This window comes from Marmota marmota, unplaced genomic scaffold (assembly GCF_001458135.2).
Source record: "Marmota marmota marmota unplaced genomic scaffold, marMar, whole genome shotgun sequence".
Lineage (NCBI taxonomy): Eukaryota > Metazoa > Chordata > Mammalia > Rodentia > Sciuridae > Marmota > Marmota marmota.
In genome coordinates, this window is record NW_025999943.1 from 8028903 (window position 1) to 8052862 (window position 23960).

Sequence of the window (23960 nt, forward strand, 5' to 3'; positions counted from 1 at the left end):
AGCTTTTTTTTTTTTTTTTTTGGTTGTTTTTTTTGTGGGGGGGGGTACTGGAGATTGAACTCAGGGGCACTGGACCACTGAGTCACATTCCCAGCCCTATTTTGTATTTTATTTAGAGACAGGGTCTCACTGAGTTGCTTAGTGCCTCACTTTTGCTGAGGCTGGCTTTGAACTGGTGATCCTCCTGCCTCAGCCTATCAAGCAACTGGAATTACAGCGTGTGCTACCATGCCCGGCATTTGTTTGCTTCTTTTTTTTTTCCTCATTTGTTCATTTTCATTAAGGTTCTTTGTGAAACCCTTGAATGAGCTTCAGCAAAATATAAGATTTTAGATAGATGATTTTGAAGCCAGATTTAAAGTTAGGTAGTCAGTGTAGTCAGGTAAATCGGGTCTAATATCATATCTGGTGAAATCTAAAATGGAGGCCATGCTGATAATGATTCCCTGAAACGCAGAACAACTCATGGAATGTTAATGAAGTCCCGGAAAGGCCTTAGGCCAAAGTCCACCCCAAAGAAATGTTAATGGAACCCAGGAAACAGCCCCAAACAGAGCCCATCCCAAGAAGTGATAATGGAGTCCTCCTGCCCAGATTATACTTGTTTGGCCCACCTGTGTCCCACCCCTTGGGCCTTCCAACCTACATTCCATCACCAAAACTATAAAAAAGGGAGACAACCGCACTTCCACGGATTCCACCTCTTGGGTCCCCTTCTTCCTCCGGGAGAAGTCTTTTCTGCTGTCCTTTAATAAACTTCTAATTTCTACTCTGACCTTGCCTCGGCATGCTTCTTTGGTGTTATTCTTCAACATTGGGGAAGCAAGGACTCGTCACTGGCCAACAGCGGTAACAATTTCTCCCTAAGAATTTTCATGATACAATTTTATTTCTTCTGGCATCTAATGATAATAAATCCACTTGTAAATTATCTTTTCTCCATAGTGTATGTGTTTTGCTGTGTTTTAAAAAAATTTCTTTAGTGTCTTTTTAAAAATTTTTTTTAGTTGTAGTTGGACACAATACCTTTATTTTATTGATTCATTTTTACGTGGTGCTGAGGATTGAACCCAGTGCCCGCCTCACACATGCTAGGTGAGCACTCTATCACTGAGCCACAATCACAGCCCCGTGCATTTTAGCTCTATTCATCTGGAGTATATTTTCAATCTGACAGTCAATGTCTTTCATCAATTCTAAAAATTCTCATTTTTTCCACTCTCTGCTTATTACTTCTGACTTTTCCTCTATTCTCTTCTTCTGGGATTCTATATGTGCATTCATTCACTTTTTCTTTCATACTCATCTCCATATCAATATCTCCATATCTCCTACCTGACATTTCAAATATTTTTCTCTTTAGCACTCTGCTATATTCTGGGTGAATTCCCTAGTATCACCTATAATGCATTCATAGTCTTTTGATTATTCCAGTTTATAGTTTATCTAGCCTACTGAGTTTAAATTTATTTTGTATAATTTCTTATTTCTCTGTAATGATACTATTTTTACATATCTCTTTGATAACTTGAAACATATTTACCCTAAAATTCTTTTTAAATATCATTTTTATTTTCATTGTTTTTAAATTTTTTTTTAGTTGTAGATGGACATAATGCCTTTATTTTGTTTTTTTAATGCAGTGCTGGGGATTGAACCCAGTTCCTCACATATGCAAGATGAGTGCTCTATTACTGAGCTACAAACCCAGCCCCTTTTATTTTCATCTTGTCTAAAATTATTTATCTTTCAATTCAGTAATGCCTTTTTATTCACAGAGAATATGTTCCAAGTTCCCTACTGGATGTCTGAAACCATGGAGCGCTATTATTCCTATACACACCATATTTTCTCCTATACATATGACCTATGAATAGGTTTAACTTATAAACTAGGCACAGTAAGAGAGTAACAAAAAACTAAAAATAAAATAAAGCAATTTAACAGTATACTTTAAGTTATATGAATGTGCTCTTTCTCACACAAAATGTCTTTTGGTACTATAGAGCTTAGCAATCTCAACAAACATTTTTTTTATAAAGTTGAGAACTTTCACCTTTTCACTTTAAGGAAGCACTTTATGACTTTTCTTTGTCATATCTGATTTGTTAACATCTCTATTCTTATATTTTAGAGGTCATTATTAAGCTAAAAAGGAACACAAACACTGCAATTCTAGGACAGTCGATCTGATAACCAAGCCATCAATTAAGTCACTAATGGGTAGGTAGCGTACACAGCATGGATACATTGAACAAAGGAATGGTTGTGTCCCTGGCATATGAAAGCAGGATGGCATGAGTTTTTATCACACTATTCAGGAAGACACACAATTTAAAACTTACATATTATTTATTTCTAGAAATTTCCATTCAATATTTTCAGGTTATGATTGACCACAGGCAACTGAAACATTGGCAGGTGAAACCATGGATGGCAGAGAACCACTGTTAATTATCCTACTCATGATCCTTCTCAGTGTTAATTTTTTTCATATGTTTTACAATTTTGGTTTGACTTGGTGTGGCTTTTTCTTTCTCTCTCTTCCTCCTACCTGTTTAGAGGTTTTATGATTGCCTTAGCCCAGTCCCTAGGACTCCCAGCCTGAACCCAAATCCTCCTTGGATGGCTTAGGCCTCTCATTGGATCAGAATATTGAGACTAGTTTAAGATTAGATGATTTGTTTGCCAAGCGTGGTCATGAAGGTTCAGCTTGTCCTGATGTCTTCCTTGACCCTCACCCTCATATGCTATAGCTCTGGGCAGCAACTGGCAGCACCTTTCCCTTCTTTTCCTCCTGGGGTGAAAGGAAAGGAAAGGAGGGAGGTGAGTGACTTGTTCCTTAACTCATTTACCTCTCCCTGGCCCTGGTGTCCTCACTGCCTTTTCCGCTTTTGCTACTAAGAATGACAGCCTGGGGCTTCAATCCCACCCTTCCCTTCAGTTCCTGGTCCATAAAAAGGACTACTCTAATTTAATTTATTTCATTTTATTTTTTATGGTTTTCTGTTTGGTCATGGGGTCTATGGGTGGCTCAAAGTATGAAGCTTGAATGCCATTTTGATAAGAAGCCTACACTCTTTTATTATCTGCTTTAAAAACCTGAACAGTGCATCACCAGCCCACACCATGCTCTCTCTGGATGTCACAGCTCCAGCCCAACACCAGCCTCCAATGCGCCTTAACTTGGCACATCAGCACACCTGCCTGCTCAAAGAATGAGAAGAAGCTGCAGTGGTCTTAAGCGACTGCCTCTTGTATAAAAACAAAAAATAAATTACAGAAAACAATTTTCGAATAAAAAGAAATATGATCTTCTTGCATTCATTGGTTTGATGTCCTGTATCATTCTGGAAAGATGAACTGGGCCACGGTTGCCACTCTCCTGTCTGCACTACCTCCTAGAAGTTACGTCAGGACTCTTGTCTCCACATCTCACCATCACTTGGGAAAAGCTGATAAAAATGAGGCACCAGCTTACAAAACACCAAACCAAACCAAACCAAAAAAAAAAAACACTGTTTAATACTAGTTGCAATGGATTTTGAAACCTAGGATAAATGATAATTTTAAAATAAGCAGTTCAGAGTCATACTTGTGATGTTTCTCTTTCTCTCTTTCTTGGCAAAGAATGAAATGGAGAAGATGAGGGAGGTTTACATTTAAACTTGTTTTAAATTTTAAAAAGCTGTTCTTTTAAATTTACCATCTGTTACTTCAGTACTTCAAAGTGGCTATGGTAACTTTTCAAGGATGCCAGACAGAACCAACTCATAATCGGTATGGTTTGACCCCTACTGTGCCTTTCTCATGGAGGGAGACATACTCATTGTGAGTCTTGTCACATTAAGAGTTTCTTTGCAAATACATTAGCCTTCTGGTTAATGCACAGAACAGATAAGAATTAGCTATAGACATTCTCATAAGTCATTTGAATTATATAAGGTGCTAATTCTGAGAAGAAAATTTTTCCATCCTCCTAGCTAGACCTCAACACATAATATAGTATTTTAATATTTTTATACAAATCCCATATAACACTAAGCAATTATGTTTAAGATGTGCAATTATTCTTTGTTTCAGAAAGAATGACACACATCAATCTGCCAATTTTCAGATTTCATTATTCCTTGGAGATACTTTTGAATTGAAGAAATCACCAGAAATACATTGTAGATGGTAGTGTTGATATGGTTATTTGAGGCTGTGATGTGTGCACTGTTCGATGAAACAAATGAGGGCTCTGTTTGTGTCATTGAGAGCTGGTATTACCAGGACAAGAGAAAGATATGCACTAAGATGGATGAGTTTAACTTTAGGGTCCTGAATTGAATTGGACTGAATTAGAATATCAGCGTGAATCCATTCATCTTTCTTTGTAAAAGAAAAAAATTAATCTTAGCACTATCCACTGAAAAAACATAGAGACATTGACCAACCCAATAGCAATAAGTAACCCTATTGCCTAGCTAGTCTTTAAATATGATGTTTCACTAAAAAATACAGAATTCTTAAAAAAAAAAAAGGTTGATCTTAGACCTAAGGTAGGAAATGTATGAGATAACCCTGAATATTCTTCCCAAAAACTTAGTAGAATTTGTGTCAAAAGGATTCAGGATGATTCTGAATAAGCTCTCCCTGTGGAAAGATGGGACAATTTTAGAATCAATACAAATATTAACTATATAGATTGAACTTGCAATATTCCCAAGACATAGAAATACAGGGGCTGAAAAACATGTATAAAACAAAACAAAATAAAAGTACACACAGCATAAGTTCTCTGCAAGTGACCCAGAAGCTGCTGCTGTTGCAGTTCGGTCCATGATCATTTGGCCCTGTTGCTTTTGGGTCTGCAGTGACCCGTCATGGTGGGAGAATGCCTCAGAATGAAACCCCTCACCTCATGGCTGGGAAGCAAAAAAAAAAGAGGCGAAGAAAGGGATTAGTGTCTCCTGTCTTCTTCAAATGGTTGTCCTAGGTGACCAGAAGATCTCCCACCAGGCCCCACTTCTTAAAGTTTTCATCAATTTCCAATAGTACCAAGCTAGAGACCAAATCTTTAACACTTGGACCTTTAATGAACATTTCAGATCCAAACTATGGCATTGTATACTAAAAGAAATAAGAGCATATTAACCAAATGCAACATATAGTAATTGTTTGAATCATAATTCAAACTTAAATACAAAGAGAACATTTGTAGCATAATTTGGAAAATGTGAGCATTACCTGGACATATGAGATTAAGGAATTATAGCTGATTTGGAAGATGTATCAATGATACCATTATGTTCTAAAAATCAAAACATGGTAAATGTAGCAAGTGTACCATATTAACTAACATTGCCTTAGTCTCCTAAGAATGGGATTAAGTGGGAATAGAGTTAGGGATAGAAGAGATTAGGGTTGATGGTGTAAGGAAGGAAGATTTGTTGCTTCGTTTTGCCAGAAAAGTAAAGGGTATTTCAAATTTTGTTTCAATACATCCAAGAAGCATGCATAAAATCATTTTTTTAAAAAATGAATGGGTGAGGTGAGTTGTAAAGGCATCTAGATAGAGGGAAAAGTTCCTTTTCTCTAGGTAATTTTTCTTGACTAAAGAAAGTTTACTGAAACTTCACAATGGATTTAAGCATCTTCACATATGTTAGAATTGACGGAAGTCTCAATACCTTACGAAAGAGTTAAATATATATCCATATGCCTGCCTGTATTTTAGAGTTTTGTATTTGTTAAAATTTGGTAGAACCTTTAGGGATTTTTTCTTCTTTTGCTTCATCAATTAACCATTCAGGTTGGAGTTGGAAGACAATCATATGAATAAGAAATAACAAAGAAAAAAAAGAGAAATCTATGAGGCTGAATATTTTCATGCTTACACATTATAATTTTCCTTCCTGTGGCACATATTTCCTTTTCCATATAAAGTAGAATGGAATTAAACAGTTTGACTATTTCTATGGTATGATAGAATTCTTGAATGATACTGCATCCACTTAAGAATTTTTAAAAAATTTCCCAGGATGTGACATCTCTGAAAAGGTGAGATACATCCTGAAACACATGTATGTAAATTACCTGGTGCACAGTTGGTACCCAGTGAGTAAAAGTTATTATTGTGTCAAAAAGTTATCAACATGGGTATGGACTTTATTATCCCATTTTCCTGTCTATGAAAGAAAATCTGATGGACACCTCTTCTCCTCTTTTAAAGGGAAAGGATAATTTTGTGCTGAGTTTCCACCTGAATCCGTCTACTGAACAATGTGATCCGAGAGAAGAGCAAAGAGGAGGAGGGCCTGATAAGAGGTGTTGTGTGGGTGGTTGGGCTGGGGATGAGGAAAGCAGAAGAGGAAAAGTGGACATGGAATATTATTTGGATCCCCTCCAATGTCTTTTGAGAAGCACTAGTAGAAGATGGAATTCTTTTTAAATTCAAAAAGGTTGAATTCCCCTTTTTGAATTTAGCACTATTATGGTACTGCAACCTGAGCATCTCTGGATTGACAAGGTTTACTTATTGGTTTAAAGTTGTATAGAAGAGGATTAACCTGGCACAAAGAGAGATTGGTTTTTTGTCACAGACTCCTAGGAGGAAACTTCTGAGCCTTTGGAATGTCCTGCCCGCCAGGATGTGTGTCTGCATTTGCCTGGGGCCTTGGACCATCCCGGATACTGTATACTAACAAGGTAATTTACAGAGGGGACTTGGGGCCACACAGAATCAGCTCTACCTCTGGATGGGCTGGAAATTAAAGGCAGCCATGGAATTTGACAAGCCATGTCTATATGACTAAAACACAATAGAAACTCTGGACACCAAGGCTTAAGGGAACTTCTCTGGTTGAGTCTACTCAGAGATAGGTATCTTCACGTATCTTTGCTGGGGAAATGGTTGCTGTCCATGGAACTGCCCTGAGGGAGAACAATCAATGCTCAGCTTTTAGTGTCTCCTGGACACTGCCCTTATGCTCCTCTTCCCTTGGCTGATATTCATCTGTATCCTTTTACTGTAATAAGCTGCAGTATGAGTAAAACAGCTCTTCCAAGTACTGTGAGTCCTTTTAGTGAAGGATCTAAATTGACAGTGGCCTTGGGGATCTCTCCGATTTGTGGTTGTATCAGAAGTGAAGGGGTCTTGGAGCTTTGCAAAAGTGTACTGTGAAAAAGTATTTTTACACACTAATGTAAAGTCAAAGTATTTTTTTTTGAAAAGGCTAGAAGTGGAAAAGGGAGCCCATCATTTAGGAGGGAATGAGTCTACAAGTGCATATTTCCAGAGGAAATATCAGAAATCATGGTCAAAATAGCAAAATATGGAAAATAATATGACCTTTAAAGGAGTAAATTCTAACTTAAAGTAATTTTTACAATAGTGATAAATCTAGTAAATGGGAGGCAAAAATGCAAGATACATGTTACTTTGATAAAGTTTTTATTTGGCCCCAGGGATTTGATGTTTTAAAGCATTTCCTGCTTCAAAAAGCTCCGGAAGTACTATAAAATTAACTAATTCAACAGTGACACATGCAGAGGACAAAAAGTAACTTGTGAAAGAAGAAATCTATACACATCCAAGCTAGGATGGAATTTAGTTTGCAAATGTATGGCATAAGGGCTGGGATTGTGGCTCAGCAGTGGAGTGCTCTCCTAGCACATTCGAGGCCCTGGGTTCAAGCCCCAGCACCACATAAAAATAAATAAATAAGGTAAAGGTATTGTGTCCAACTACAACTAAATAAATAAATAAATATATTTTTTAAAATGTACGGCATAAAATTGATCTAGACAAATGAAAACCACAAGTTAAGTAGGAGTTAGCAGTGTGTCATTCTAATTCTAAAAGTTAAGAAAATACTACAGTATCCAAATAAAAGAACGGCATGTAAGACTTAGACTGTCACAGCATTCTATTCTAGTAAGATAATTTTTAGATTATTGTATTCATTTAAACCCCATATGCAGTGAAAGAGACTTCAGTTTGCTAAGTTCCGATCTTAGTTTTGCCCCTAGCGAACTGGCTGTATCGTGGAACTGATGGTGATCATAGGCCCCTAACTCTCTAATATCCAGATCCTATAAATTGGGGGCATCAAGTCAGGATCCTATTCAAATGATCATATAAGTCTAAACTCTTTTATTCAACAGGGAAAGACATGATTAAAAATGAGTTAGGGGGACCTGGGGTTGTGGCTCAGTGGTAGAGCGCTTGCCTGGCACATGTGAGGCACTGGGTTCAATCCTCAGTACAACATAAAAATAAATAAATAAAATAAAGGTATTGTGTCCATCTAAAACTAAATAAATAAATAAATAAATGAGTTAGAAAGATCTAATGACAGTGTTTTTGTATATAAAGAAATTAGTCCTAGGAGGCTATCTATGGATTACCACCCACCAGCAAGTAACCAGTCATAGTGTTAGGGTTAGGCCCTGGGCTCCCATTATCCATCATCTGTCTTTCTTGAGTAATGAAACCCTCAACACATATTAGCTGGTGCACAGCTAGAAGCTACATTTCACAACCTTCCTTGGATATAGGTAGGACTAATATGAATAGCCACTTGGACATGAAAGGAATGGGGCAGCTGCTTCATCACAGCTGTGCTCTTTCTCTTAGAGGCCTAGTGTGGAGCTGGTGAGCCAGCTTTGACCTAAGACACTGGAGGATGGCAGTGCAACAATATGCTCTGGACAATTTCTTGCTTTGCTGTGAAAAACTCATGTTTGAACTACTGTAGTTTAGAGGCTCTTTTTTACACTTGGTTGTGCTCTAACTTATATGGAAGATGGTACTAGAAATCAGGTGCGGTCAAACAAGAGTCTAAAACACATGTCGTTGGCTTGTTACTGATGTGGTGGGCAATAAAAAAATAAGTATTGCAGGTTGGAAATCTAGTAACTCTTATTATGCCATAATAAAACATTTGGCCATATTCTCATGTACCTTGGCATCTATGGAGCCCATACTAGGAAAAGAGAATGGAAAAACCCAAGATATGCTGGCTACTCCTTGACTGAGAGTCCAGTGATTTGGAGTGTAATCAAATTAGATAAGCTAACTGCAGCTTTCTGACAAAAAACAAGAGACATGTTTGTTTCTCAGAAGCTGCATCAGGACCTTCCATGAAATGCTCTTCCTCAGACAATGGAATGACCTCATCAGCAAAGGTCATTGTGTTAGCTTTCTGTCACTGTTACAAATATCTGAGATAAGTCAATTTATAAAGACAAAAGGTTTATTTGAGGGGGGAAATATATATAAAACAAGCCCAAAGCATCTTCTAGTGTTGAGAATAAGGAAGTACTCAAATGCACAGTGCATGCAACACACAAACACACAAAATAATGTGGATATGCTGAAGGGAATTGGAAAAACTGGAACAATTTGAACAGGAAAATAAATAATGTACTATGGAATTGTAACCCCAAACACTAAATAAATATCTATGTGTTCAGGCTGGTGTAAACAAATGATAAAGAAAGAAAGAAGAAAAGAAAGAAAGAAGATATAGCTCCCCCTTTCATAAGAATGCCCCCCCAAAAAAAATTATGTAGTTACTCCATCCTTAAGGAGATGGAGCAAAGCTCTCCTTTCTTCAAGTATGGGTGGTGCATAGTAACTTGCTTCCAAAGAGCACAGTAGGGAAAAGGTGGGGGAAATAGTGACTTTCTAATAGAGACATCTGGCAAACACTACCTCAGCCAGGTGGTCAAGATCTACATGAACAGCAACAAATCAGATCACTAGCCTATCCCCTCCCTATGGCACAGTCCTGCAGGGCATAGCAGAACACTCCTGCAATCCAGCAGTTCAGGAGGCTGAGGCAGGAGGATTGCAAGTTCAAAGCCAGCCTCAGCAACTTGAAGGGGTCCTAAGTAACTTAGCAAGATCCTGTCTCAAACTAAAATATAAAAGGGCTGTGGATGTGGCTCAGTGGTTAAGTATCCCTGGGTTTAATCCCAATACCAAAAAAACAAAAAATAAACAAACAAACAAAAAAAGAAGAAGAATGGCACTATACTCTGTGGTTTCCTCCTCAAAACCCATACCCCCAATCTAATCATGATAAAAAAAAGTTAGAAAAATCTTCAAGTAATAAGGTCACCAGTAAAAACAAAGTCTGAGAAACCGTGACAGGTAAGAAGAACCCGGGGAGACAGGATAGCTAAAAGGTAATGTGGTACCCTGGATGGATCCTGTAATAGAAAAAGACATTATGTACTAAGAAAATCTAAATAAAATGTGGACATTGGTTTATAAAGGTTTCATTAATTATAGCAAATATACCATATTAATATTGAATATTAATAATAATTTTTAGACTTCAGCCTTTCTAATAAGCATGTAGAGATATTTCATTGTTATTTTAATTTGCATTTCCCTAATAACAAATGTTGGGCATCTTTCATGCACGTATTTGCCATCTATATATCTTTTTTGGTGAAGTGTCTACTCAGATCTTTTTGTCCATTTTTTAATTAAGTTTTTTTTTTTATTGTTGAGTTTCAAGAACTAATTGTACATTCTGGGATAAGTTCCTGATAAGACAAGTGTTGACAAAATATTTTCTTCCGGTCTGTGGCTTATCATTTCATTCTCTTAACAGTGCCTTTAACACAGCCTATGTTTTTCATTTTAATATATTTTAACTTATCAAATTTTCTTCTACAGATCATGATTTTTGTGCCATATCTAAAAACTCTTTGTCAAGCTTAAGGAAATGTTGAACTCTCTTCTTTTTTCTAGAAGTTTTATAGTTTTGCAGTTTTACATTTAGATCTGTGTTCCATTTTGAGTCAATCTTTGAATCTTCATGAAATATGTCAAGTAAAAATTAATCAAGTATATTTGTCTCAATATTATTTTAAAACCTGTCCATAAAATAAATAACATCCAATAATATTTTAATGACAAAAATATAAAAGATATAAATGAATTCTACTAAGTGTAAATTATCAAAAGACAAAATTACAACAGACTTAAAGATCACAGTTGGCTTTTGTGATTCTAGAATCAGACAATACCTCATTCTATTTTTTTTTTTTTGAGAGAATTTTAGTATTTATTTTTTAGTTATCGGCGGGCACAACATCTTTGTTTGTATGTGGCGCTGAGAATTGAACCCGGGCCACACGCATGCCAGGCGAGCACGCTACCACTTGAGCCACATCCCCAGCCCAAATATCTCATTCTATAAGATAGAATAGAATGAGTAGTTTCCCAGCAGCTGAGCAGAGGAAGTTGAGCTTTTGGACAGAAAAGGGCTAAGAGAAGAAACAGAATAAACTTGTGAATTGGTTGTTTCAAAGTTACTTTGGTTGTAAAGGTTAAATCAGAAAAGACTTCCTAATGATGCTACCTAAAATTGGCCTACTATGGGATTTGGCTATTATCTCTCTTCTGTTTTCTCAGAAGTTCAAATAAATAACTTAGTTTCAACTTGTTGATTTGGAGCCTCAGCAAGAACAATTCCTTTTTGGTGTGGTCCAGTGCAGAAAGCTCGGTCCAAAGCAATTGTCTCTTGTGAATTTTATTTAACATAACATATATAAACATATAATCTTTACTTAATGATAATTATATTTAACAATCAATTATAAAACTACCATGACCTGCCTTCTTCTTCAACATCTTCTCATGTTCACTAATTCCACCTTCCAGCCAGTCTTTCTATTCCTGAATCACACCAAGGTCACACAGGACCTAGAAAAGAGGAGCCTAGACAATTTCCTGTGGGCGATTTTCAGTCCAATTTGTGTTTAGGGGCCTCAAGGAGGTCTAACATTCAAGAGCCTTCCCTTTTCACTTGGGAAAGGAGGTGCAATTAGCAAATTGTAACTGTTAAGAAAGGTATACCAAGATCTTGATGTTCTTTTCCACCAGATACATTTATTCGTGTTTCAACAAGGGAAGAGAACATGGAAAAATTTATAAAATTCCCGTGAGATGTTTCTTCTAGATCAGAAGTAATACTACCCTACTGTTCAGTGTTTCTGTCTGAAAATCAAAAGGGATCCGACACTTAGTGCCCCCAATGAGATGAGGAAACATTACCCACCATCCCTTGCTTCCACTCCAGGTGTGGGCTTACTTCATACCCACTGGTCCCACCTCAGTCACTGAAGTGTGTCTGTGGGCTCCTTTGCTCAGGTGAGCAACTTCAACATTCAGGACTAAGCAGCCCTTTGGTGTAACTCACCCTTGGCAGAGAGTTGAAAATAGTCTGAGTAACAGGTCAATACTGTTTTGCAAGGGGAATAGAGGAGCCTTCAAAATACTTGGACTAGTCTATCTCTTGGCATTTGAATTTTCCATCTCATTATGTTTAAAAGAAGCAAGAAAGGTTAGGTTTATCCCAGAAAAATGGTCGGATGTCTGTCAAATCTAAGACATCACCTCCTAGAAAACTCTTCTCCTGGCTGGTTGGTTCTTATTTAAGTATCTCCTCTTCATCTTACCACCTCATTTTTAAAATTACTCCATTCAAACAGTCACTGTATTCCATTTCCTGTGTGGGTCTTATTAATATCAGAATTATAATATTTATTTTCTTTCTGTCTTTCAAACTGCTCTTCTACTTGCCTTCCTGCTTTAGAATGTAGTTTATGAGAGCAGGGACTTAAGCTGTTTTTTTCCACCACTAGGACTTGGAATGAACAAAGTTCTCAAAGAAAAAGTTGAAGTTAGTTAATATAACAGAATGAATGAATGAATGAAAAAACGATAGATTATAAGCTGTGCATCTTTTCCTCCAGAGAACCTAAAACAATAGGTATTTAAATGCATTAATAAGAAAAATGCATCAAAAGGAATGTAGAAGCCAATGAAGCTAAAAGGTCTTTCCCAGATGGCATTTATAAAGCAATGATGGTGTCCAGTTTCCTCTTACAGTGAAGAAAGCTAAAATCATTACCTAATTTATGCATTTTGAATATTTTAATAATATCTCTCAGAAGCCATGCTTCTCAAATGCCAGGTAAAAGGTCCAGGAAAAAAGGGTCAGAATGGTGTCGAATTTTGGTATTATAATAAATTCAAATGAAATTCTCAAGTATACATAAAACATTCAAAGACCCTTAGACATCTAACAAAAGAGATCATATAAAAATAGGGTGATGGAGCTGGGGCTGGCTGGGGCTCAGCAATACTGCACTTGCCTGGCATATGTGAGGCACTGTGTTTGATTCTCAGTATCATATATAAATAAAGGTCTATCAACAACTAAAAAATAAAACTAAAAAATTTTTACAAAATTGGGTGAGCACCAGAAATAGATTTATAGACCCATGTGATGTTTGAGCTGAGGGCGCATTAGAGAGCCCCAAATTTTAAACAAAAGGGAATAAAACTAGTAGGGAAAAGTGCTGTGGAATAGGTGGGATTCTAAAAGCACTTTATTTACATTGTACCAAAATAACCATTCCACAGTTAAAAAAAAAAAAAAAGAAAAACACTATCATTGTTATTTTGCCATGACATAGATCTGTCACTTGTTTTGATAAAGCTCTGAATCAAGTTAAGCAGGAAAATATTCCAAACAGTCATGATTGTCTTCCATAGTAAACGAGTCACCACCAGCAATGACAGCCAGACCACCTAGTCACTCCCAACCAGTTAGCTGAGTGATCGCAATCAAATAAGTAAAGATGTACAGATTCTTGAGTGAATTCTTATTTCTTGGCCTTGTTTTAAAGGTGCATGCTATTTTAAGAAATTCAGAACAAAATTCTGAAATTGTTGTATTTCTTTTCTTTAGTTCTCTTAAAAAGATACTCTCATGATGAAACTATTATTTCTCTTTCAGAGACATATTTTAATTAGCAATAGAATTCAGGACTTGGTATCCCTAGATTTAGGTACTTGTGTCCAGGACAAGTATGTAAATCATAACATAATTAATTGGCTGCCAAAAAAAAAAGATCTTCCAAGTTGTTTTAGGAGTCCGTCATTTCTATTGTGACAATAAACTCAGACATAATGAAGTGGTCTTGATGAATCGGAAACCCTTCTCTCTTCACTTCATTTTTATTTCATTTTTACAACAGCTTTGGGTTTGATTTAACACATTATTGCAGAAGAAAGCATCCATAAAACAGCTTTAGAAGAGTGAGAAATGTGTTCCCTTTAGGTTTTTATACTTTAAAATGGTATTCAGATGATTTTTAATTACTACAAAAGCATTGAGATGTTAATACACTTTGTAGAAAAGGCAGGGATGCTATTTCATCCATCCTTTTCTGCAGTGAATTTCAACTCTAAGAAAATTATTTCTTTTGATCCACTCTGATAGCATGTAATAAAAGAACAATAAAACATATGGCTCAATTACCACCGCTTCTCATCAAGCATGAATTAATGAATATCAAATTATTATTAATTGTTTTTTCTGGCTCCTTCTCCATAGGACAATTATACATTGCTGTATTTTGATAAGCACTTTGGAACAGACTCTAAGAGGGACAGATGCATGATATTATAACACAAGTCAATCATTCTTTGAATTTATCACCATTTGCATTATACATGGTCATCCTTTAACTTCCCTAGTTTGTATCAGTTTCTCAAAACTGCTTAAAACCTCCCTAGAATTCTACCTGCACCTCAATTAAACTCCCTTCAAGAAACAGTTGGTATGTGTCTGCAAAATAGTTTATAACTTCAATTTCTCACTAAGACTAGTTTCTCACATAATTATTGAGTTTTCAATTCCTTCAGAAAATGTTCTTTAAAAACAGAAGCTATAGCTTAAACAATTGAAAAATAACAGCACCTCATAGAATGTAAGACATTGTGCTAAGTGTAATTGATAAAACATATGTTAGTGAATAACATTTATAGACACACCACAAAAAATTCTGCATACTTGATAGTTCATTTTATTTTTATAAGCTTTCTGTAAATACAAAGTGCTACATAATAGGTATGTATGTAGAATGTGTTTGTAATCCATAACAATTACTTCTCATAGATTATTTGTACACCCAGACTTTGAAATGCATGCAAAGAAAATTTAACAAATTATAGCATGTAATTATATATGTTATATGATTTTACCTATTATCTATAAATCTATTTCCTTTTAAAAAATAGTCTATAAAAACTATTCTTCTGATAAATTGAAGGATGATATTAAGGTCAAATTTCTCATATGTCCCATGTAGTTCAATAAACTTAACAAACACACATACTGACATATTTCTAACAAGCAAACCCCAAATTCTAGAATCAGAGAACCAGAGTAGCAAAAAGGGACCTTAGAAATCATTTTGTCCTATGCCCTTCATGTTACAAATAATGTCACAGAGATCTAGAAAGTTTAAGTGATTTTCTAAGGTCCATATAACCTTTTATGTTGACATCTTTGTGCAAAACTTTATAAGAAAATTTCTACCGGCATTTCTTTTGCAGATAAAAAAAGCATATGTTACTTTCTGTAGTATATTTGTCAAGATTTCCATAATGACTGTGAATCCAAATTCTCAGTGGAATAAAAGTGAATAAATGAGAAATTTGGTAATAATCAAAACCATAATGCACAGCGAACATATAAAGCAGGGATGGACTTTTGACATTGGTTACTATAACCACCCGAATTAAATATATATATATATATATATATATGTGTGTGTGTGTGTGTGTGTNATAAGTTCTAGATGGACACAATACCTTTATTTTATTTATATATTTTTATGTGGTGCTGTGGATCGAACTCAGTGTCTCACACATGCTAGGCAAGTGTTCTATCACTGAGTCACAACCCCAGCCCCCCAATTTTTTTAAATCACTAAATCTAACCAGATACAAGGTGGTTGTTTTATGTATTTGACCTTACTGAGGGGAATTAGATTATTTATGCAATAGCAGACTTGTTGATTTTATACAAGAATTAATCTTCAGTGTAAAAGCTTTTCTAGATTACATACTCTCAAAACTTGTAACTTCTAATTTCTTAATGTTTTTCATCTTGATTTCCATGTGCCATCATCACTGAATCCATTTTGCTGAAAAAAAAGTAAAAAAAAAAGTTAGATATACAAATTCAGCACAAAAATAAGTCTACAATTAAGATTTTAAAAAACAATCTTTCATCTAGGGGAGAGTGGTGGATTAGGCATTCCACTTTTCCTTCCACTCCTGAATTCACTGATGTCCCTTTGGGCCACATGTGAAGTACCAGATATTAGATATGCATATTCATAAAATGCTTGAGAGTTATCTTGTCAACTTATATGTACTATAAAAAAATGCAGTGCCTATGAAGTGTACATGGGCAGGGGGGGAAGGCACAAAGTCTCAGTCCTTGTGTAACCACACCCCCTAAAGTGTCATGGATTCCCGGGAGACAAAGTTCTAGAGCTACCACCATGCATATCAAGACCTATGATATAATGTTGGATCAGGCTACGGCTGCTAAATTAGAAAGAAAAGCAAATATGAGAGCTGTTTTGGAGAAGCAGAAAATAGAAGAAGTATGAATATAATTAGGTTTATTCTTGTAATTGATTCTGCAGCCTGATGGAACGTGGGTTTCTGAATATTTTTCAGAGCATTTTCCAGATGTAGCCTCCCAATAGCTCATTAAGCTCACACATTTGTCATCAAGCTCCATACTTTGGATCCCATGTAGGAATCCCAAATGTTCCTCTTTTCATTCACTGTGTCAACAAGACAAGGAAAAAAGTGTTGTTCACATTCTCTTCAATCTCATTTGGGTTATTTTATCTACTTATTATTAAACATAAAAATAAAATGTAGATACTGGCTTGTAAAAGTTGATCAAATGTCAAAGGACTTTATTTTGCTAATTTATGTCCTCTGTTCATCTTTTCAGTCAGCTTTTATACCTTTCTCACTTAGTTTATAGAAAATGTTCATTGAAGATACATATCCTTAATGGTTTCTCCTCACATTATCAATGTTAATTATGAGTCTAAATTATACTAATATTTGATCTATATTGTCAAAAACATTTAAATGTTATATTTAATAAAGAATCAACTCTATTTATTTTTCATTTAAAAGTAACATTAAGGGCTGGGGTTGTGGCTCAGTGGTAGAGCGCTTGCCTAGCACATGAGGCACTGGGTTCAATCATCAGCACCACATAAAAATAAATAAATAAATGAAATAAAGGTATTGTGTCCATCTATAACTAAAAATATTTGAAATTTAAAAAGGATTTATTATCAGGCACAGTGGTGCACACTTGTAATCCCAGTTACTTGAGAGGCTGAGGCAGGAGGATTGCAGGTTCAAGGCTAGTTTCAGCAACTTAGAAGGACCCTAAGCTATTTAGCAAGATCCTGTCTTCAAAATAGCAAGTAAAAAGTGCTGGGAATGTAGCTCAGTGGTAAAGGCCCTGGGTTCAATTCCTAGCACAAAAAACAAACAAACAAAACAAAAAAAGGCATTTACAATACTGACAAAATTATCTAAAAAAAATACATTCAAGTGTAAATGTAAAAGGTCACTCACAGAAATGGACTTCAGTTTAAAAAATCAATTTATCAGCAAAGATCTATTTTTGTTTGAAAAAATGGGAAATTTTTAAAAATAAATGATTTCTTTCTTTGTTGTATCTATGTCCTATGTAATATCAGAAGATAATATAAATATTGACTGATTTTATACCAGTAACAAAATATTATCAAAGTATAACTATATGCTGCTAAATTGTTAACTAAATATAATTAATTAATAAAATATCTTACTTTATTTCAATAAATCATTTTCAACAATATTCAATGTACATTAGTAATAAAAGTGATTGTTCCTTACAGATCCTGACACTTACCCAGGACCTTGGAGTAGCAAGGTTCACAGTGTATTGTCTGTCTATAAATCCAAATACTATCACCTGCTTGTAGATTTTCCAAAGGCTGTTTGCATATTTCACACTAATGGAGAAAAGCATAAATATAAAGTTTACATCATAGATTAAGTCTAGATTCTTGGAAGAACAAGGTAGAGAAGCCTTTTCAGTTCATTCAAGACCACCTTCCATAGCCTCACTCCAACGCAGCCTCAAAAAACACCACAGGAAATTTGAGAGTATCCTGGTCCTATAATCCATGTGGAAAACTTTTCAAATGGACTCTCATATCCTCTTTCTATCATGCTGGTATATTTCAGGGACTATCTACCACTGAAGTTATCTACTTAACTCCCAAGGGAGCAGATACAATAGTTTTTATATTGGTTATGCCAAGGACAGGATGTTCACCCAATATCTCAAACAAAAATACAAGGTAGCATTTATGGTTTTCTTACATAAGGTTTAGGAGGAAAATTTATTCTGAGTTGTGTTGGGTGACAGAAGCAGGAACGATCTGGCCTCTCTTTTAGACCCTTCCACTACTGATTGGCTGAGTTCCAAGCATGAGGCAGGGGCACTAATTGCTCTCAGAAGTGGGTTCACTAAAGTGAATTGTCATTGATTACTTTGACATGTTTAGACCAGTTCAGATGGCTCTCTATTACCATGGCTACAGAACAAACTATCTTTTTCTACAAGTGTGGGGAACCTTTTTATTCTCAGTTTTGTTTTATAATGACATTGGAAATGGTGTCAAATCATTTAAAATATAATAAATGAAAATTGTTCCTATTTACCAAAAGCAATAATCAGGAGAATTTTCTCTCATTTATAAAGTTTTATTCATAATAATTTGAAAGAAAGAGTTATATACTTTTATTTAATTGAATATATTTAATAATAGGAAGCGATTGCATATTCTTATAATCAAATAATTATTCAATCTTCATAATATATTTTTATAACTGGTCTAGTCAACAGGTAAGGAAATAGTCCAAGGCAATCTAGATGGTTTCCAAAGTCACTCAGTCATAACTAGTGGCAGAGGCAGAACCAGAAGTCAGGTCTTCAGATTCTCAGCTCAGTGTTTACTCATGCAATTACACCCAAAGCTGTCACGTTGACCCACCCAATGTCATTGCTGAGAAAAAAAATAGCTGATAGAAACCAAACTCTGAAATACTATGCTAATGAATGTCTACTATTATTTATTAAACCACAATTAATTGCAATTGATCATAGGCTCAAAAGCAGATTGAGTTTTAACAATTGTTAAACCCATCAGGCCTAATTTCATGATGAAAGAGTTGCTTGCTTTCTTAAGTTTATTCTCCTCTTTTGATTTCATTATATATTTTTATGCAATATGTGAATTATCAAAATGCTGCAGAAACTTTATAAAAAGAACAAGTGTTTATCTTTTTCACAGACTTAAATCCCTTGGGTAAGAATGAATAGATGTGTCAGTAATCAACTCTAAGCCTAAAACCAAGATAGTAATTTTAAGCCTTTGAGGTTTAGGCTACAGAGCTCTGAGAAATATGTACGTTGTGCATTATTAATGTGAATTATAGACTTTCTGAATGCTTTCACTTCATTCCATGAATTTTAATAAATAATTATTTTAATTCCAGTTATTATGCCATTTAACATTTAGTTAAGTGTAATAAACACATGTTTACCTTAAAGCAAGTGGAATGGCAGCAAATCTGTAATTCATCTAAAATCATTTTCGTTTGTAAACCCAAGGGTTTGCGACAATAAGTACACATATCTCTTTCGATGACTGACCTGTAGAGATATAAGCAATTAAAAATTAAAAAGAAATTTGCTATCATATAAAAGACAGAAGTCATGTAGAAATAGTATGTTACTTTTTTAAATTAAATTATTTATTTATTCTAATTTGTTATACACAATGGCAGAGTGCAATTCATTTCACATTACACATAGCGAGCACAATTTTTCAAGACACTAATGGTACACAAAGTATTATCACACCATTTGTGTCTTCATACATGTACTTAGAGTAAATTTGTGTCTTCATACATGTACTTAGGGTAATGATGTCTAACTCATTCCACCATCATTCATTCCCCTTTGCCCCCCCACCCGTCCCTCCCTCCCCTTTGCCCTATCTAAAGTTCCTCCATTCCTCCCATGCTCCCCTCACCCATCACCATTATGAGTCAGCATCCTCATATAGGAAACTACAGTAAAATAAAAAAAAGTGCAGAGTTTACTTATTCTAGTAATCGAATTGATTTTCTAGTTACCTCTAAGATGATGTCAAAGAATTAACATGAGGGAAAGTCTCAGATTATTAAACCATTAGCAATCAAGAATGCATCTGAGCAGGACAGAGATGTTCAGTTTCCCTGCTAAAGTAGGTTATAAGGACCTCTTGAAGCTGGAAGAGGGTTTTTTAATTATTAATTTACCTCTATCAGTTTACAGATTACATGGGGAAAGTATGTTACAGATTAATGTAAAGGTTTTACACTTGAAATATTCAATAGGCCCCAAATAGAAATCCATTCAAGGGTGTGTTTATAAACTCACAAATGATGGGTCTATAGTGCTCAAGGACTCCAAGGTCTAGAGTCACCACCCAGGGTAAGAGTCAGATTTAGGGATACCTATCATGACAAAGTTTATATTCTACAGGAAGATATAAAATTTGATTAGTTTTGTGAAACTAATGTAAATGAATTATAGATGCAATCAACAGAAACCAGAAAAATTTAGATCATACCAGAGCATTAGGAAAGGATTCTTTTCCTTTTGTAAGGTCTCAGGAGTGTCTTAAATCACACCAAGTAGTATTTATTGGATTTGAAGCTTTAGCACACCCAACTGATATTTCCAGAGTAGGATACTTCATGGATAGTGAAATAAAAATAGCCAGTACTTGTATAGTGCTTAACATGTGCGGTGTATTTGCCCAAGCCTGCGTATAAAAATTCAGTTACCCTTCACAACATTACTGAGAAGTCAGTATTGTTATTTTTAGCATCACTTTCTAGAAAGGGAAACTGGGGCAGAGAAAGGTCAGTATATTGCTGCTGTCATGCAGCCAGTGAGTGGCTTTGAATGGAGAGTTTAGGCCTACCCATGAGGCCTACTGGGTTCCCTGTGTTGACAAGAGCTAGTCATGCCCAGAAGCCACTATGGTGTCATCAAGCCCATGAGTGAAGCAGAGAAGAGGGAAAATAGGAGGAAGAGAAAACCAGAGAAGAAAGGAATTAAAGTAGATAAACCTTTTCTGGTTTTATACTTTTAGTCATTCTAGCAATTTCTTGCTCATGCCTATGTGCATAAGTAAATATTTTCCCCTTCACTTCATTCTCTAACTACTCACTTATAGATACCAGGCAAATATTTCCCTATGAATTACCCATTTATATACAGATGTATGTACATGCACACCCAAATTTCCCATTTGTGACTATAAGCACTTTAAGAGCAGAAAGTATGTGCTTTATATCTGCTGTCCATTCCACAGGCACTGAGCTAGGAACTGGGAGTACAAAGAATGGCTAGATGGTGTCCTCCTATGAGAAGCTGTTTCCCCTGGGGAAGCCAGACATGTGACTCAGTGATGACAGCATGACATGGATATGAGGGAAGAGGAGCGTCCACTGAGGAAGCAACCAATGCTGGGAGGAGTCAGGAAAGGCTTGTCCAAAAAGTGCATATGGTTAGGCTTGAAGATGAAGGAGCTCTCAAGGTGGGCTCATGGGGTTCATGATAGAGGAACCAAGCACAGTGAACAAGATAGATGGAGCTGCTCCTCCCTGAGGGCATTTGCAGTGATTGACCATCTGCCAATGTTCAGCAGGAGCAGATTCTAAAAGCCCATAAAGAATGTGTAAAAAAATTGGTCTTTGTTTTATAATGTATGCAACCACTTTTAATGGGATTGATATGCTTGGATAAGAACTGTGGGGACATAGCCAATTTCACACACTAACCAACAGCAAGAGTTGCTTGACCTACTGGGCTTACAGAGAACTTGCAACTAAGAAAAAGTTCATGAACTGCCTCAGGCTAATTCTCTAATTCTTCATATTAACAGAAAGACTCTAATGAAGCATATTTCCCTTCATTACATTAACAATAAAAATATGAGTGCAGGTAGAATTCTGATATTGGTGCTGTCCTTAAAATTAAGGATTATACAATTAGTCATAGACATTTACAAAGGATTATGAAAAATCTAGCTTTGTTTTGTTTTGTTGTTGTTGTTGTTGTTACCTACATAGTGTCTATAATTCCAATGTTTGTATAGATTACTTTACTCCTCAGAGAAGTGTAACATAAAGGCAGGACACCCAGCAGAGCATTGATAATGGGAACAATCTTGGAAGATTATCATAAAGGGGCTATATTTTTATTTTTGATTGGCATATAATAATTATACATTTTTATCAGACATGATGTGATATTTTGATATATGATACAATACATAATGACCAAATCAAAGTAATTAGCATTTCTGTCTCAAAATCCTTTCTTCTAGTTATTTTGAAATAAACCATACATTGTTGTTAGCTATAGAACTCTAGAAGTAATTCTCTTGTTTGACTGTATTTTGATACCTGTTATCTATCCTCTCTCTATCTTGCCCTCCACCACCTGGACCATTTTACTCTCGACTCCTATGAGATCAACTTTTTTTAGCTTCCACAAAGGAGTGACAAAATGTGGTATTTGTCTTTCTGTGCCTGGCTTATTTCACTTAACATAATGTTCTCTGGGCTCATCTGGATTGCCACAAATAACAGGATTTCATTCTTTTTATGACTGAATAATATTCCATTGTGTGCATATATCCCAACTTTTCTTTTTCCATGAATCTATCATTGGACCTCTAGATTGACTCCATATCTTGGTTATTATGAATATTGCTGCGATGAACCGGTGGTGAAGATGTTTCTTTGGCATACTGATTTCCTTTCCTTTGGATATATACCCAGTAGTGGAATTGCTGGGTCTATGGTAGTTCCATTTTAGTTTATTGTGGAACCTCCATATTGTTTTCCATAATGGTCATACTAATTCACTTTCCTTCCATCAGAGAAACAGGATAAAATTTTGATGCTTGGTTCACCCATATTCTCCTTTGTGAATGGGACATAGGTTCATGTGCTTAGAAAACATTTACTGAGTACCTGTTAGACACCAAACACTGCATTGGAAGCTACACATAAAAACAAGATATACCCTTATTCTCAATGAGTCATATTTCTACCCCTTGCTATAGAGAAACTGGTGGAATATCAAATATTTGCATTACAGTTGTTTTCCAGTGATCGGGTTGAAATGCTAATTATTTTCATTTACTCCACTGCAAATCTGCAGGCCACACACTCCTGAGTGTCATCTAGGAGTGAACATTGGGCCCCACTGAACATTAAACAGTAGAAGATCACTAATAGCAAAAGCCTGGAGTGGGGTCAGTTCACCAGCACTAAATCAATACTCATCATAACTCTCCCCCTGGGAACTGCACTTAGGTCCAGAGTAGGTCTTATCAGTAAGTATATCCATGCAGCTGCTTGTAAAGTGAGATGGCTTTGAAAAACCACAAGGAGGGAGGGCTGAGGGTAGTCTAGTGGTACAGTGAAGCCTAGATGCTAATAATGTGGAATTGGGGACTCCTGGGAATCATCAATAGCAGAAGGGCTGGCCTGGAAGGCTGCTGCAAAGAATGGAAAGGATTTTTGGAATAATGTGCATCAAAATTAGAGATCAGCAACAGCAGGAGACCAAGAGGCAAATTCTTGGATGCAGAGTTGTATTCTCTTCTTGTACATACATAACAATTATCATTAGGAGAGCCATCTCGAGAACAAATGATAATGAGAATATATATGTATGTGTATATGGGTTTTGTGTGTGTGTGTGTGTGTGTGCACACTAATGTATACTTTTATGTTTGGAAATATAGACATGCTTACCGATCTGAAGTTGAATAAACAGTTTGTATATATTTTCCAGAAGTATTCTCCTGATATCCATCTTTTGGTGATTTACTAGAAACAAACATACAGGAACATATGAGAGTCTATCTGTTTTCTCTAGTATCAATATCATATGCATACACTGATGGATTGTAAGAAAACACACACATGC

At 35.7% G+C, this 23960-nt stretch overlaps 1 protein-coding gene across 6 annotated transcripts in view; it reads right to left on the minus strand.

The window, feature by feature from the left end:
- Nucleotides 1–14860: 14860 nt before the first annotated feature.
- Nucleotides 14861–23960, minus strand: part of Scel (sciellin) — a 95990-nt gene continuing 86890 nt past the window's right edge. For all 6 annotated transcript variants that reach the window (XM_048801415.1, XM_048801414.1, XM_048801416.1 and 3 more), the window contains 4 exons: nucleotides 23786–23860; nucleotides 19505–19613; nucleotides 17802–17904; nucleotides 14861–16008 (listed from right to left, as the gene is read on the minus strand). In XM_048801415.1, coding sequence (XP_048657372.1) covers nucleotides 15992–16008; nucleotides 17802–17904; nucleotides 19505–19613; nucleotides 23786–23860 — 304 coding nt within the window. In that variant the 3' untranslated portion in view covers nucleotides 14861–15991. The remainder of the gene's footprint in view (nucleotides 16009–17801; nucleotides 17905–19504; nucleotides 19614–23785; nucleotides 23861–23960) is intronic.